The 18,151-nt window shown below is 40.1% G+C and overlaps 2 protein-coding genes across 4 annotated transcripts in view; one reads left to right on the top strand and one right to left on the bottom strand.

Moving 5' to 3' along the window:
* TSPAN4 (tetraspanin 4) overlaps positions 1-11,651 on the bottom strand; it is a 366,079-nt gene extending 354,428 nt beyond the window's left edge. Inside the window, exon 1 of one of the 3 annotated variants that reach the window (XM_075187843.1) lies at positions 11,579-11,651. The gene's annotated coding sequence lies outside the window, so the exon portion shown is untranslated. The remainder of the gene's footprint in view (positions 1-11,578) is intronic. The other 2 variants (XM_075187845.1, XM_075187844.1) reach the window with 2 other exon arrangements.
* A 34-nt stretch (positions 11,652-11,685) lies between these two features.
* POLR2L (RNA polymerase II, I and III subunit L) lies at positions 11,686-14,807 on the top strand. Its single transcript, XM_075187848.1, has 3 exons — positions 11,686-11,786; positions 12,306-12,413; positions 13,710-14,807. The coding sequence occupies exons 2-3, from the start codon at positions 12,319-12,321 to the stop codon at positions 13,816-13,818; spliced, it is 204 nt and encodes a 67-aa protein (XP_075043949.1). The 5' UTR covers positions 11,686-11,786; positions 12,306-12,318; the 3' UTR covers positions 13,819-14,807.
* Positions 14,808-18,151: the final 3,344 nt, after the last annotated feature.

Below are 18,151 nucleotides of genomic sequence, written 5' to 3'. Positions count from 1 at the left end.
TACTTGGTGTGTTAAAAATAGAATGTTATTACTTCTTTCATTCTTCTCCTCAAGGGGTGAAGGGATGGGCATATTTCTTTTTCAACTATAACGGGCAACCTGATACACTTGTATTTGCGTCCCTCTAACCTTCAAAAGGACCACACATTAATCTTAATCTCAGTAGTAAGTTAAAACAATACACTTACCCACACAAACAAAACACCTCCTCTCTCTTACCTCTACAAATCTGGCTGCTCCCAAGAATTTTTATTTTTTTTCTAAAATGAAAAAATAAATAATAAAAAAACCTCCAAAAACAACAACTACAGTCCAAAATGATCTCAGCACACCCACTCATCCCAAAATGCCCCCACATGTTCCTGAGACATTCCACCTGCTACTCACACCCCATACTTTCACTACTTTCTCCTACATTCTACTCAGACCTCCCTTGAACACCTAAAATGCCCCACATGCCCTCAGATCCCACATGTACTTCAAAACGCCCATTAGACTTCCCTACATGCCACTCAGATGCTTCAAATGCCTACATTCACCCCTTCTCCCTACTAATGGCTAATTAATAACTTACACCTCCATGTCTAAAAATTCCTTAAGTAATCAGGAAACATGGTTAGAGCTCTCTTTTATAGAGAGGAAGAGATCACGAGGTACAGAATGCATTTCCTTCTACATCACTGATCTTAGCTGCGCTGTGTGACCTCCCTGAGTTGTGCGGAGGTCATGTGATGTGGAAATCTCTGCATACGTGTAGTCTTATTCTTTGCTTTACAACCCACCAAGCTTCAACCACAGCCCCTCCTCTTAATAGCTGGGAGTCTAGGTAAAGCCTGACAGGGCATAGAGGAAAATAAGTAAGAGTGTAGGCATATAGCTGGAAGGTGCAGATGGCCAAAATAAAGGCTCATCAATGAACTGAAAAAAAAACCCATCTCCTTTGCATAGAATAACAGCGACATTAAGAAGAATGTATCAGCAAAGGAACAGGAGGGAAAAAAGGTTTACTGGAATTCAAGGCAAATTGGGGCATCTGTCCTGCATCCACCATTAGACTTCCTATTAAAAAGGCCTGGGTAGGAGTTGTCATTAATTATTCCTATCTGAGCACCCAGAAAGACAAAAGGCCCTTTGTTCCAAAGGAGGGCACATGTCCCAAATGTAATAGTGCTATTATTCCTTTTACCAATATATATATATATATATATATATATATATATATATATATATATATATATATATATATATTTTGTTAAAAATGCAATATTTTTTCAGGAGTAAAATTAGCATACTTTAGACTTTATGATGTGAAAAATAGCAGACATATACTTGCAGGTATAAACAATGGAGTTATAGAATTATTTAAATCCAACTAATGAACTGTGGGAAGCACTAACTTATACCCAAGCTGAGTGACATCTCAGAAGTTATATATGATGCAAGTCACATGATCAGCCTAGTCAAAGCTGTTTAGCTTCAAGCTCCCTGCGTTTACAACTGAAAAGAAAATACATGTCTGTTTACATTATTTTAATGGACAGAAGAGCTATTTTATATATTAGTGGACATGACCAACTTAGTTGCGCAGTAATGACTATTATGCAGCCAAATACTTCATTTTTACTAATGCATGTATGATTTTCAAGAATAAATTCAAAATGTTCAATATTTTTATTGCGAGATCATGAAAATGTCAATCTACTTGTGTAATGTATCCTCATTTGGGATCTTTAAAACCGTTCTCTCTCTTTTACACACACTAGCTTCCCACCTTTCCATATAAATCTTGTTAAAACACCAAGTGGTGCTGAAAGTCACCTGAATTATTGAAGTGGAAGTAATGACAGGTTTGAAAACTTGATCAAAGTATTAAATACTCCTAGAAACTAATCATATATCAATAATATTTGATGTACAGGACCACAATGTAGTCAGAAGGTTTCTACGAGCCAGGAGTATTGAAAGTACAATGGGCAGATTGAAAAAGAGGAGTATGGAGACAAGTTGTGTTGTGTTATTGGAACAGGTAATGATAAAAGAATACGGACAATCTAAGGTCTGTGGTAGTGAAATGGAACAACATACTTGATTGTAAATAGATAGGTTGCGATAGAGGAAGAGACAGGCGATAGTGAAGAAGGGGAACAGTGGCAGAATGGTAGCGATTAAACTATAGGGCGATAGTCTGTGTCTAGAAAAGAAAAATAGTATGTAGACAAGATCTTTTAATAAAGAGATGCAAGTTACCCACCACACCAAAAGGCCCACCATTAGACTTTTAGAACCTGGAAATAAAACTGACTTAGGGCTAGATTTACTAAGCTGCGGGTTTGAAAAAGTGGGGATGTTGCCTATAGAAACCAATCAGATTTTAGCTTTCATTTATTTAGTACCTTCTAAAAAATGACAACTAGAATCTGATTGGTTGCTATAGGCAACATCCCCACTTTTTTAAACCCGCAGCTTAGTAAATCTAGGTCTTAGACTCAACCTAACAGTATTAATCCTAAACACATCTTCCACAAGCTGTAACTATAGCATTTACATTAACCAGAGTCTTGAACTGTCCCTCAGTACTAACTGTAAATGTAAACAAAGGTTTTACAGGAAATAATTTCTAATAAAATACATCAGATAAATATTAAGCTGCAAATAGTTTTGTTTATCTGTATTTTATGTATAGAACCCATTTAACACAATGTTATCACTCTGATAAAAAAAAAAAAGGAGCTCCCACGTGTACGTCTGCAATAATTTTGAATAACGCAGTAGAAGTATTAATAATGCTGTCCCTGCAACAAAACTCTGAGACAACTGGGAAATAGTGCTGTACTTTATAACTGCACTCTGTAACAGCAACACCATATCTGCCGACAGCATTTTGCTGGACTGTCTAGATTGTTAGAGTAAAAAATGGACAAGTTATACTTATATGGAGAAGTGGTCTCCAAATAAGATCATAGTTTAGGCACATCCAGATGTGGTCTGGGTGGATTTGGGCCTGGGGATAAATGTATCAAGCTGAGAGTTTCAAGCGGAATAGAAAAAGTGGAGATGTTGCCTATAGCAACCAGTCAGATTCTAGCTGTCATTTTGTAGAATGTACTAAATAAATATCTAGAATCTGACTGGCTGTTATAGGCAACATCTCCACTTTTCAAACACGCCGGAAACTTTACCACCTGGACTAAGAGGATTGGTTGCCTGGACTAATTTTTCCTAAGTATTTTTAAAGAGATATGTTGATAGTTATGTGACAAGCAGTCAAATTATAGAGACTTTATATTAGTTTAACTTGCACTAGACTACACTAAACAGATTACTCTTCTTTGTCTTGGGCACATATGAAGCAACATTATTGGTTAATTGTTAAATTTCACCGACATGCTTCTTCCCATTAGTGAAAGAAACAGTGTGCAGTTCCTGGGGTTCCGCCAAAAAGCGGAAGCAGGTCATAGAAAATGTAACAGGAATGCGGCTTTAAAAATAAGTAAGGCCACTATTTGTCATTGACATATATCAAAAGTTGTGAATAACTGCGCTGAATAACATTCCTGAAATAACTGAAATGTTTACTAATAACTTATTATGGTGATCAAACTCTCACTTCATTGCAGCTGGTTTCCATGTTAGGGAGAAGTTTTTTTCCTCTAAGTGATCAGGCAGAGCAAGAGTGACAGCTTTGTGGACTTGATCTGTGAATTGTCAGATCCATGCAGATTAGTGGGAGAGCCACTAATTTACATCCCACAAAAGGGGGGATTTCTGGTATTATATTTAATTGTAAATAAATACCTGTATTTTAAGCATATTTGTAGTCTGGTGCCATGCGGTTACCCTGAATGAAACCCCTGAGAATCACTCCAGCTCCCAATATTGCAGGTTGTTGTGGAATCATTTTGCCCCAAATCAATCCAAACACAGGAATACACACACATAGTTAATAACCCCTACCACAGAAAGGGGTTAACTATGTGGTTCCACCCATTTCAACCACATCATATCAATAATCACAGGATATTGTTTCCTGGCTAAAATCCTGGTGTTCTCCTTTGAAGATGTTGCTCTTACCTTGCTCCTGACCAATTCATATAATCTGACCAAGCCTAAATCCAGACTATACTCTGATCTACTGCCTGTTACAGGACTGACTTATACACCGATCAGCCACAAAATTAAAACCACTGATAAGTAAATGTGAATAGCGCTGATTATCTTGTTAATGACACCTGTCAATGGGTGGGATATATTAAGCAGCAATTGAACACTCAGTTGTTGAAGCCGATGTACTGGAAGCAGGAAAAACGGGCAAGCGTAAGGATCTGAGCGACTTTTCCATGCTGGCAGAGGCCTCTTTCAGCAGAATAGTGTACCCTGCCACACTGCATTGTTTACTTTATCTCCAAATTCTCTAGGTCTCAATCCGATTGAGCATCTGTGGGATATGCTAGAAAAGCAAGTTAGAGCCATGGAGGCCCCACCTAGCAACTTATAGGACTAAAAGGGTCTGCTGCTAACGTCTTTGTGCCAGATACCACAGGAAACCTTCATATGTCTTGTGGATTCCATACCCTAACAGGTCATGTTTTGGCAGTACTAGGGGGACAATATTAGGCCAGTGGTTTTAATGTTGTGGCTGATTGTTGCTCCTGTTCTCCACCCTTGTATATCAACCTGCTCCATGTGGATTACTGCCCTGTTCGCCTCCTTTTTTTTTTTAGCAAGCTCTCTAGTTTCACTGCCTGTAAACCACTGTTGTGAACCTGCATTCCTACACTTTGCAACACTAAGATGTGTGTTACTGTTTCTGGAGTCTTGGCTGATTCTGAATGGCTTTGCTCAGCATACTATTGCTCATACATAGCCAGAGACGTACACCATCATTACTTCTGCCTGTAGCTTCTCTACTCACAGCTGTCTTCCCTGCATGTTTATTATGTACTGACTGACTGCTCATTCATCTCATTAAACTACTTCTGTCTGTAGATATTTTACTCACATTACACAAAATTAGACTCCATTCCTTTTGGTTGCAGTAAATTGCAGAAACCAAGACTATTGTGGCCAGGGCCAGATTAACCCGAGGTCTAACTGGGCTATAGCCCAGGGGCCTCGGGCATCCAGGGGTCCCTTCAAAGTCCTCAGCAGCATTATTGATTGGTCCGGGGGCAGGGGCCCGATCAATGCTGCTGAGCACTGTCACTGTAGTCCTCTGTCCCCGGCGCTCAGTAATCTGCTTACTGAGGAGATCTCGCGAGTGAACTCTCGCGAGATCTCCTCAGTAAGGAGCTTACAGCGCGCCGGGGACGGAGGACTACAGTGACAGGTAAGCGCTTAGGGGGGGGGGGGCCCTTACGGGGTACGGGGGGTGGCGGGTGGCTCACATTGGGGGCCTCACAGGGGGAATGGAGGCGCCCTTAGCCCAGGGGCCTCCATTCCCTTAATCCGGCCCTGATTGTGGCATGTGCAGTGATGTCACAGAAGCTCAACTGACCATAGTATCAACTTTTTTATCTGTATCAGATCCTATTAACATATTGTTCAGCATTCCAAATTCTGAGCAATTTAGGCCATCCACTAAAACTACTCTCTATTCTGGCCAAATAGAAATATTGTTCCAGGCCATGCCCCTTTTGTCCACTGGTATTCTATGGTGGTTGTCACAAGGAAATTGCATTTAGGTCTACAATTGCAGCAACCTATAGCAACCGTTCAGACACATGCTTTCTTTGACCTTGTAGTCAGATAAAAGCGAATTGCTGTTTAGTTGCTGTGGTTTAGTGACAATTCAGGCTGAGTACACACTACAGAAAATTTCTCCCCATGCGATATCATCAATGATTTTTACAACGACTGAAAGTCCCGATCAGCATGCCGATTCATGTGTACACACTATACACGTTTTACCTTCAGATCTCTGCTCTTCATCTGTCATAACCATTGGCTGAAAGAGAAGGCGACGCTGTAAACTGTATGCAGGGCCGGTGCTAGGGTCCATGGCGCCCTAGGCATTTCGAAAAAAATCGGTGCCCCCCCCCCCCCTGCAAAAATCGGCGGCGCCCCCCCCCCCCCCCCCTCGCAAAAACGGCGCCCCCCTCCCTCCTCACCCTGTCTTTCCTTACCTCACCACCGCCGCCTCTCTGCTCCGTCTCCTCCCCTCCACTCACTGACACTAGTGAGTGGAGGGGAGGAGACGGAGCAGAGAGGCGGCGGTGGTGAGCAATAGCCTCTTTCCCCCCTCCCCCGTGCATCTGAATGCTGTGCGGCGGCCGTGACAGGTATGGTCAGCGGTCGCCGCACAGTTTTAAAGTAATTTTCATTCTGGAGGGCGCCCTCCAGAGCCCGGCGCCCTAGGCAAGTGCCTAACCTTGCCTAATGGGAGCGCCGGGCCTGACTGTATGGAGATCTGCCTACTCTGCTGGTGGTGAGTGCATACACACTGCAGAACTGGAACGACATTGTTCCATCGTTGAACGGGATTTTTAGTCCTTTTATAAAATCGAATCAAACGATACGATGAGCTTTGGAACGATAATTGTTCATCGTTGGATTACACACTAATGCGATGTCGGCCGGCCAGTCGTTTATCGTGTGATTGGCCCGATAGTCGGGTGAAAAACCTGTAGTGTGTATCCAGCCTAACTCCTAGATGTAATGCTAGTAAATAAAACCTACTGTCCCAACGATGTGGCAATAGCTGTCTATAATAGAGTCAGCAGGTAACACTGTAGCATTTTTTTCTTTTTAAACAAAATTTGTTGTTGAAGAAGTTCAGATTATTTCAAGACAAAGACAATACATATGAATAGAATCATCAGCAATGTAACAAAGTCAATGAAGATCATTAAGACAATGATATATAAAAACAGATAATGATTTATTGCAACCAGACTTTACTGTAGTATTTGTTATCCTGTAGTCAGGGTAATGAGAAATAGTATATGATAACTAAAACAATTGTAGCCAGATAGTATAGATTGTATATCATACCAAGAATCAGAAGAGGAAAATCCCAAAAATTGCAGATAGAGACCTGAGTTGCAGGGAGACCAGAAGTTAAGGAAATCCACAACCATCAGAGACAAATCTGGTGATCTTGTAAAAATACTCTGCTTCCAGAATGCTTTCGCCAAATAATTTGGTATGAAACGAGACAACATATTTATATAGCTTTACCATGTCTCAAGGAATTTACAGGCGAGTCTTTCTTTCTGGAGGGACGCCTCCAACCAGTCCATTCACCTGATGAAAAACATTTTTTATTTGAAAAGGTCACGCAATGGCGGAGAGCCCTGGATCTACATGTGAAGGACACACTTTCTAGCTGCTACTGAAATTGCCATTGGTAGCTTTTTTTGCTTCCTTTAGTAGTTATCACAGTTTGAGGAAAAATACCCCAAATCTTCAATTCAAGTATAAACAGTAGGTAATTAACCAATTCCGCTAATGCGAACCTCCACACCCGGATCCAGAATAATGGGGCAAGCCCAAAAGCAATGAAACAAATCAGCCTGCGGTTCACCACATTTGGGGCAGTTGGAGACATTAGAGAGGCTTATAATATTTCTGCGGTGGGGTGAAAGATAACCTCTGTGGGAGATGTCGAGAAACATCTGCACATATGTGGAGGAAGGGAGAAGTTTAATCGAGGTGTCTAAAGTTTTGAGCCATATGGCTTCATTCCGTTCAGATAAACTTAACTTTTTAACAGAGCTGACACTTCAGAATTTCTATTCTGAGTTTAGTAATATCTTTAAAAAAAATAACAGAACTCTAAAAAGCTGAGCAGTTTAAAAGGATAGAGATTTTCTTTCACAATTTCAAAGATCTAATTTTTATTTCTATGGCCATGTTCAGAAGCTTGGAAATGAAGCATGCATTATTTTCCTCACTGGATCCTAGTATTTTCTAGAAGATATAGAGTTTATCTGAAGAATGGGAAACACATCCAGTACTAAACAGAAAAATAAGATAAACAGAATCAATAGTATTAGATTGTAAGCTCTCACGGGTAGGGCTTTCTCTACCCTTTGTTTCAAGTCTGTGCTTCTTCCTCAACCTCGGCTCACTCTTTTTGATGTGCTGATTATATTTTGTATGATTTGTACCTCTGACTGTCCAGGTCCAACAAATAAAAAATGATGTTTAGATTCCTATGAATGTTTTGGTACCCTTTTATATAGACAGGTCTCATGGTCATAGCAGTTTTCTGTTTCGAATTTAAGGGAGCCCTGGATGAAAAAGAAGATGAAAAAGAAACTCAAAGCGGAAGATACAAAAATTCTCCAATTCCAGGGCCCAATCTACAGCCAATGCGCATACATATATATATATATATATATATATATATAGTGGGCTAATCAGACCAGGGTAACTGTCTTCTGGGGTACACGGCTGCACTTCAGACAGACCGGCCAAGGACCTCCGCAACAGTCAACTGATTTGGTTTGACAAGCCACAGCTAGTTTTATTTTCCAGTCATAAAAATAAACAAACAGAAAAAAATCCTTGTCTAATAAAACACACAGGAACACCCTCTCTCAAGTGAGGGACCTTATGTCCCACACATATACAAGAATACAAGACTTACTGGTCACCATTTTCAGTCTCTCTCAGGTGGCATCCAACCTCCTTTCCAGACTGTGAGAGACAGAGGTAGTTGCCTAGCACAGTGGATTCCAAACTGTGTGCCTGGGCTCCCTGGGGTGCCTTGGAGATCTCACAAGGGTGCCTCGGCCAGGACCAGTGGTACGCATGATGGTGGGCTACTTGGTAATTATTTTGGCTTAGTGGTGCCTTGAAATAATTATGGAGACCCTAAGGGTGCCTTGAACTGAAAAAGTTTGGAATCCACTGGCCTAGCAGTTTTTGTCAGTATCTTGCAGGTGTAACTCCTGATTAGTCTGCTGTGAGATCAGAAGACCCGGAATGGGCCTTATGTATGAAGCCCACCCTTCTCTCTCCATACATAACCCAAGGCACCCTTGCCAGTTTTTGCTAAAACTGAATACACTCTTTGGGGAGATCCTCCTCATGCAAGACAATCGCCCTGGTGTTTTAGTGCACACAAGACAGAAAGCCTGGCACATATAACTCAGCCAATCACCACTTTCCCAGTGCTTCTGTCACAAACAAACTAAAATTATATAATATATATATATATATATATATATATATATATATATGTTGAAGTGTAAATTTAGAGGTGGTAGTACATATCTCCATATGTTCTATGTATATGAACAGACCTGCACGGGCTTATCGAGAATATTAAAACATTTAAGAGTGTAAAATATGTTATAGAATCATGCCCAACGGTCGTTTCAGCATTCTACACTTTCTATATCAATTCTTGCTGCATGCTATATAATGGTATAAGTTACTCGGAGGGCAGGTAAAGGTGGATCAGAATCAGCACCAGAGCATTTAGTAAAGATACTACGGGGCTGGACAAATCACTGAGCATGTCCTCTTCTTTGCCCTCTTCCACCTCTCCACACTAGAAGCTGGCTGAGCGTCAGATCTCCAATGCAACTACAGCTCAAATGCACAGTCTCATAACACTCTGGGCTGCTCCTGACAAGAATTGCCTGTTGGAAACGTGATAAGCATTGTTTCTCTAAAGTGCTGCTCTGCATGTTATAAGAGTAGATTGTGTTATAAAACTGTGTATACGAGCTGTAATCACCAGGAATTGAATTTGTACTAGAGAAGGGGAAGAGCGATACAAAAATACCAATGCAGCCACAGGCTGGCAAAGTGAGTGTGATGGAGTCACAGGCTGGCAATGTGAGCGTGACTGTTTAATATTTAGGGTAATAAAATGCTGCCCGCCATTACAGATGGTGCTATGTTACCTTCGAAAATGCATCACCATCATCTTAAAACTTTTGTGTGGCTCTTAAATTGTTCATTTGCTGCTCCCAACTTTTGGAGAACATTGACCAGGCCAGGCCACAGACTTTTCTCGTTTTAATTTTTTTGCTATTCTCGCTGTTGGCAGAACCCAAATCAAAACACTGCTGTTCATTTCTAAGCACTGACTGGACAAAAGTGTCACTCTACATTCAGAAATTGTGCTAGAAAGTGCACCATCCTTTCTTATAGGTGGAAACAAGGGACAAGAAGCACTGGGTAGAGTGAGAGTCCCAAACATGGTACTTCACAGTTCTGCTAGTTGGTGGGAAAAAGAGGGGGTACAAGTTAAACATATGTTTGTTTATGCAGACGTAGGCTTTAACTTTATATTTGTGTGAAATATCCATTGACCCCACATCTCCCCAGTTCACAAAAATGTATTCATAAAGACCAGAAAAGAGATATGAGAGCATGTGATTGTACTAATAAAGAGAGACACATTTGTGTGGCTTATCTTCATGCTTCTGGACAAGCTCCATATCACTAGAAGGCAACAAGATCTACTGCATGTCCGAAATACCAAAATATTTTGACCCATCTTAAAAAAAAACGTTTACTGGCAACCAACATTTTTACTGAAATCTTCAATTCCAACATTTAGAAGAAAAAAATATATAAAAATGCAGCATTAGCCATGTCTATTTCCATTTAATACTGTTTGTAAACATGTCCTAATTTTTCTGAATGTAGATTTACCAAGAGCTACAAGTACTTTATAAAACCATATATTAAACCCTATCTTAGTAGTACAACGGCTAATAAATAAAAACATACATATAAAAGGAGCCAAAACAATACACAGAGAAATATGTGTTAATCCAACAAAGCTTATAATTTAATTAAACAATGTAGTACCTACAACATAAGTGCAAAATAAATGGGGAAGGTCTCCTTGTATATCTGTTGAAGTTTAGACTTGTACAAAATGCGAATGTAAACAATTATGTACAAATGTGTGTTTTACATATTAGCAATTTAATAACATCTGCACTGTGGCATTAGTTCCACAAGGGGCTTTTTATAAAATAAAATCCAGTTCTGTTTAGTGTACATATTTAAAATGTTGCAGTGCAGGTAGTTTGTTTGCTTATAAAGTCTAGCTGTGGGGCAGCATCCCAGACACCTGTATCCTGCACTCACCTGTTTTGGTGTGATCAGCTGCTGCAGCAGATAATGGCTTGTGAATACATTTTATGTTTAGTAAATAAAAAATAAAAAAGTAACTTTCATTGGTTAATTCAATTTTTTTTTAAAAGTCTTACTGACAATTTAATAACTACAAATGGCATACACCATACCAGTTTTGGTGCTTTTGTAAGGTAGATACATTATAAGTTCCACTTTATAAATTGCAAGTTCCACTGTCTAAAAAAATTGGCACTTTAATTTATTTTTTTAAACATACATCCATATTACATACCCTATATGTCAGTAACAACTAGTACATTTGTTTTAAATTGACAGTAATGTCTGCTCTCCCCTCTATGAGAACTTGTTGATTCGTATAGGATGGAACTTGCACTTGTATACAGTGACAGCTTACTAAAGAGCCTTGTATGGCATGAAGTGATACAATAGGTACAAATGATACATCCAGGCAGTATATACACATGAGAGAGACGGAAACACGGTATAAATAAGAGTATAGAAAGAACAGTACCTGGCTGCAGCTGTCTGCTTCCCCAGTCCCTGCGCTCTGATCATCCCCTCACAGCAGCGCTTACTCCCTTCCCTCCCATCCACCAGGGGGCGACCGACCACAGCGCTAGACATGGGAAAGATTGAGTTAGAGGCGGGTCACGTGGTGCGGAAAAAGCAGCTTGTGGGCACTGAGCAGCGTGTAGAGGAGGCCGGAGCTCCGGGCAGAGGTGAGACGGTGGCTGTGTGTTATGTACTGACGTGCGAATGTCATCTCGTGTCCCTGCGGCAGTCTATCTCGTGTAGGGCGGACTAGCTGCTGTCCTACCTTTTACTGGTTCATATTGGATTTGAACCAGTATTAGTCTATGAAACATATTACAATACCCCACGCTGTGTATCTGAGACTATCAGTTTTCAATGGCTCATATATGATCGTTTTATTGTTTGCTAAATGTTTGGAACAGCCAGAGCAAATTCTGGTTTATATTTGTAATTCAATTTGTTCTCAATTGGTTGTGACAAGTATATATTTGGCACTAGCATTAGAAAAAACTGCCTTGCACTTCCTAATCCAGTGTTGCTCAACCCAATAAATACTATGACCAAGAGTAGCACAATAGCCAACCAATGTATTAATCATCATGCACATGCTGATAGTCCAGATCATAGAGTGGTATCAGAGGAGCAGATAATTACTTTATCCTTGCATGCCTTGTGACCAGATTTTTTTTCCCTCTTTCTTTCAGGAACTTCAGCAAAATGATTGTCCCAGTGAGATGCTTCACTTGTGGGAAGATTGTTGGAAATAAGTGGGAGGCGTACCTTGGGCTACTGCAGGCTGAGTACACTGAGGGGTACGTTCAATACGTTTAATCCATATTCTTGTAATTGTCGGCATTTTGTAAGGCTCATGGGGGGAATAAAGGCAGAGATGAGGAGGGCGGGTGTCTCAGTGGAGATTGGGACAGTTGTAACTCTATACCAGTGTAAGTGGCATAGGGGGGAGTACGGAAGGATCTAGTGAAGAGCTCTTGATTTGGACATATGAAGGCTGGAGGAGAGTCTGATCGGTCTTTGTAAGGTATTCCATGGGTGGGTAGTGGCAGGGGAGAAGTCTTTTTGATGGGAGTTATAATCATTATTGGAAATGATTGCAAGTCAGAGGCAGATCAAAGAGCGTGTGAGAGAGTATCTCAAGGTGAGGATAATATATGACTGGGTGAGGATGAGTAATAGCTGCTATTTACATTGTGTGTGCCTGTCATCTATTTTTATGTTTCTGTTTCCATGTCCATATATAATCTAATTTGAGGTGTGTGAGTGCAGGCCAACTTGCAGCCATTCAGAGTCATACTACATTCTAAGCACAAACATACAACCGATAATACCCTTAGAACCTGTGTCCAACTATAGTATGGATGGAGTCTGTGACAGGGCACACATCTCCTTTACAGTTAACCTCCTATTTCCACATTAACTGAAGTTTTCCTTGTACCATTTAAGACCAGAGGCAGTTTACACCTCTATTGTCATACACTTTTTTTTTTTTTTCTTTTTTCTTTTCTGCTGGTTTTGTGTGTAATTCTTTTTTTTACTAGAGCAAAAAAATAAAGTTTTCTTTGGGGAGATATATATATTTTGTTTTTTGCAACATTGAAAATATCTTGCTATTTATTGTATAAGGTAAGTAAATAAAGACATTTTCTCATGGTTATTTTTACATATTCAGGAAAAATCCTAGTAAAAAAGCCTTGTACTGTATCATCATCTATTTATATAGCGCCACTGATTCCGCAGCGTTGTACAGAAAACTCACTCACATCAGTCCCTGCCCCACTGGAGCTTACAGTCTAAATTCCCTAACATACAACCACTCAAACCGAGGGAGACTAAGGTCAATTTAATAGCAGGCAAATAACCTAGTAATATGTTTTTGGAGTGTGGGAGGAAACTGTTGCACCCAGAGGAAACCCATGCAAACATGGGGAGAACATACAAACTCTTTACTTGTAAAAATATGGAATCACAAGAAACGTTACATTTACTGTGTGTTAAATTTGTATAGTGTTTCAAGTGTAGGTCACAATCCCTCTGAATACTCTGGTCCTGATCAGTCGGCGTTGTTTACCATTCTTCTTCACTTTTTACAGGGATGCCCTGGATGCATTAGGCCTAAAGAGGTACTGCTGCCGCCGTATGCTGCTTGCTCATGTGGACCTGATAGAAAAGCTTTTAAACTACGCTCCTTTGGAGAAATGAAACGGAATATGGGTACAGGACACCTCCTTTTTTGATGGACATTTTGACGTGAACAAAAATGTAATCCTAGAAAATCTTCATAGTTATGAGCACAGAATTTACTTATGAAGATACGACTGACACAAGCCAGAACATTCCTCTATTCTTTACAAACTGCGTCAACAGCAACAAATTTGCTTAATAAATGTTGTTTTTTGTTAGGAAAAAATGTGTCCATTGTTTATCCGTGCAAAACTGTTTGAGTATATTAACCCACTTTAATCCAGTGTTTGCAGCCTGCTTTACAAATGACTCCTCTTGCGATCCTCCTGCTAAAGTCATTTAGTTGCTGTTGAGTAATATAATCTCATTACTGCCATTGTGCCTGGGGTTCTCTTTATTTAGCTGCAGTAACCCCCAAATATGAACAGTACTAGGGCTCACACATATGCATGCTGTATCCCACCATTAAGGGTCTGTTTTGACTCCCATCAGGTAACCTACTTTAGGGAAAGCTGCAAACTTGTGTCCCCATACATGTGCGTTAGTCCTACTCATCCATTTTAAGGCGCTGAATAACTTCATGTATTTACAGCATGAATGATGCAGGTAGTACACTAGTGTGAGATCTGCTGGAAGACCAGTTTAGGAGAGTATATAATGGGCAATTGAACCATTCTATAACATGTCCTAAAATGTTCTGCGTGTCATGTGCTGTAAGTCTACTTAATTGGAGCTAGTTGCTAATAAGGAGCCCTGAATTTCCGTGTTGCCATGTGCCATAGTCCACAATGTGACTCTGCATCTGTCATTTTCAGGGCATCTATAAATTAGGTTTCATCTGATATGTCTGTTCAGACAACGGAACTAAAGCATCTGACACACTGTTCCATTTTATAGAAAGCTACTGTTAAAGTTAAAGGGTCTGCAAACCTACATTTTCTCTGCTTATTTGTACACTTTATTTTAATATTTACATCTTGCAGAAATAAAACATTTTTTTATTTTAAGCGATTTTTCAATAAAGAAATAATTTTAACAGAAGTTTTACCATAACCAATGTTCTTCTTTTTGATGTATATTGACTAATAATTGGTTATATAGAGTAGCACTTTCTATTTGGGATTCATTTGTTTTAATGTTGGGTCTGGCTAAACTCAATGCGGATGGTATGTTTTGTTTTTAGAGACTTACTTTTGTTAATCACAGGATAATGTGTTAGTTTAACATATGTTTTTTGTGTGATCCCTTTGTGCAGAATGAGAGCTTTGTACCTGCCACCTCTTTGTCTGCTCTGTGCTAATTTGTAACCTTTTTGGACCTTGTCACACACTTAGGGCTAGATTTACTAAGCTGCGGGTTTGAAAAAATGGAGATGTTGCCTATAGCAACCAATCAGATTCTAGCTTTCATTTATTTAGTACTTTCTACAAAATGACAGCTAGAATCTGATTGGTTGCTATAGGAAACATCCCCACTTTTTCAAACCCGCAGCTTAGTAAATCTGGCCCTTAGTGATGTTACATATACATAACCAAGCTATTGTAAGAGGATTGGAACTCCTCCATAAGATTAAATGCAAGTTCTGCAAGAAGATGTTGTATAGGACATAAGAACGGGGACACTTTAGTGTGTTCTGTAAGCAGACTTGCGCCTTCATAAGATGTTTATGCATCAATGTTTTCATGTGTTTGACTTGTGTAGGTATTAATAAAAAAATACAGCTGTCAAGTCCCTTTTAAAGAGCAAGCAATGACATAAGCTGAATTGGAGGATGTTTTCTCCTTTTGGGCAGTGTTCTGTCAGAGCCTTTTGAGGCTAGCTATAGCCTTCCATAGCGCTACAGAAATACTGTGTACAGACTGTAAGTTGGTGGGTTCAGGCATGAAACATTGGCGGTGATGACGCAATGAATATAACTGGCATGATTTGCTTTAATTACTTCAGACCTTTCTTTAAATCCACACTTCTATCCTACCAGGGATCTGCTTATGCTGTAAAAAAGACTTTTCTTTGAAACTGTTGCAGCGGAAAGCAAGATTAATGCTTGGTGCATTTTACCATTGTACTTCATTTTTAGGTTTATTTGTTCCTGAAATGTCCAATTTTACACATTTAAAGGTACTTAATTCAAAATTAAGGGCCCATTAAGTCACCAGATTCAATGTTTCAGCTACAAATCATGAAGGTAAAATGCATTCTGCATAATTTGACAATCCACTGTAGCCTTGTTAAAAGGTTTAGTATTATGTACATTGTATTACAGACAGACGTCCTCCATCTCATATTTAATATGGTTTCCTGGTGGGATCTGATACATGTCAAAAAGCTGAGATGGCAGTTGTTTGTGTTACTATTAAATCACATCCCCATGTGCATCTATCCACACTGTTTCTGTGGAGCCAGTCCCTCTGTCACTGCTAGTGCATTAGAGAAACGCCTCCGTCCTATAATGGCAATGTGAGGGATAAAAGTGCATGCTGAACATACTTTTAAGAATAAACACTCCAGTTTTCCATCTCTCCCTACATGACAGCCAGATTCTAAAGGATTAATCCTTGGAGCTGCTGATTACTAGACAGAATGGAAGTTTTACACCAGAAGCATATAAGGCTCAGTCAGGCACGACTCTGTTGTCTGCTTTCTTGTCTAGCTGAAGACAGACAGGGTTCCCTAGCTAGGTTTTGTATTTCTTGCTTCTAAGGGCTTATTGGGAAAAATGTATTTTCTTTCTAGTGGGAGCCCTGATGATCTCCATATAACGGCTCACGTACTGATGGCGGATAAGTGAGATTACTGATCTGACAGCCCACCCAATGACCTGTATGTTGGAGCAGGGGACGGATGCCTTACCAGAAGAGGTGTAGCAATTTCTAGGACACAGTCATCAGCATGCTGAGACGATGACTGATGTTTGAATGGCTCTGTCTATACAAGCCAGCAATGTCATTCAGACACTACCAGTCACTATGCAGAATAAACCCAGAGTCCTAGCTAAAAGCCACACGGCTTACGTCCTATTTAATATAGATTTGGCTTATTTTATTTTAATTGTTTTTAGCCCTTTGACTGAATTTCTTCAATAGGATATAAACAGAACTACTAAAGCTAAGAACAGGTCCAGCACTATCTGATGTAGAGTGGCCAGCAGTGGTTGTATGTGACAGATGGAGACAAAAAGGATTTTAAAGAAGTCACAAGCAACAATAACTATGGAAGACCCCATCATAACCAATTTCAAGATTTAAAAGAACCTTCAGAGCTTAATGCAGTCAAGTGTCAGGATCAATCTGTATAGAATACCCTGGACATTTATAATTATGTAATTTCCAAAGAATGGGTATCCCTGAACAAAACTCTGAATACATTACTAAAGATTTCATGTCTTTCACACAACTATTTTCTTGGAAGATAGTGATCCTCTTATAGACCCTGGAAGACATGATGCAAAAGTTATGAGGCGGTAGTTCACAACTACTGCTACAAGATGACCTAAGTAGAAAAAGTTACCAGCTACACGCCTCTAGACTTAATTCCAGAGAAGAAAGGGCTTACAAGGTACAGCCTTGTTCCTACCATTTGCCATAGATTGTTGGCATTATTGTTATGTGTTTTTATTATTATTATTCATTTTTATTTATAGGGCGCCACAAAGTATCCGTAGCGCCGTACAAGGACAGACAATGGCACAGTACAAGGTGAAACAGCACAGTACAAGTAACAGTAAGCACTATAACTCTGGGGGCTCAGGCACAGCATGAAAGAGAGGGAGGGAGGGGAAAAGTGAGTACAGGCAGGTAACTATGGCCCAAGAGGGTGGGCACGGATGACAGGTTGAGAGTCACTGAGGGGAGCGGAGAGAAGCGAGAGGAGACAGAGGGCAGAGGGACCGAGAGGCGGTGAGCTGAGTAGCTGGAGAGCGCAGTTAAAAGTGATGGAAACAGGAGGTAGGAGAGCCCTGCTCAAAGGAGCGAACAATCTAAAGGGAGGGGAAGACAGACAGACACATGGATGAGACGGAGAGACGGGAGAAACGGAGACGGAGTCGAGGAAGGGGGAGAAGGGAAGAAGGGATGAGAAAGAGGTAGCCGACCGGTGGGAGTTTAGGCATGAGACTGGAAGGCTTTAAGGAAAAGGTGGGTTTTTCTTCATCTATTTGTGGTTTGTTATATTTGAGAAGACTCAGAAGATAATTTGTTCAGAGAAGGGTGACAAAATTGATAAAACTTCTTTCTTGTAGCAGGTCCAAAGAATAACCCTTGGGTATCTGGTTGCCCTCAAGAGAATAAAAGAAACCCAATCACATTAGAGCAGCTCAATACATAAAAGCATGCATACATGGTCAAGAGGTTCA

The sequence above is a fragment of the Mixophyes fleayi genome, chromosome 10, assembly GCF_038048845.1.
Source record: "Mixophyes fleayi isolate aMixFle1 chromosome 10, aMixFle1.hap1, whole genome shotgun sequence".
Taxonomy (NCBI): Eukaryota; Metazoa; Chordata; class Amphibia; order Anura; family Limnodynastidae; genus Mixophyes; species Mixophyes fleayi.
This window is presented reverse-complemented; position numbering and strand designations above follow the sequence as displayed.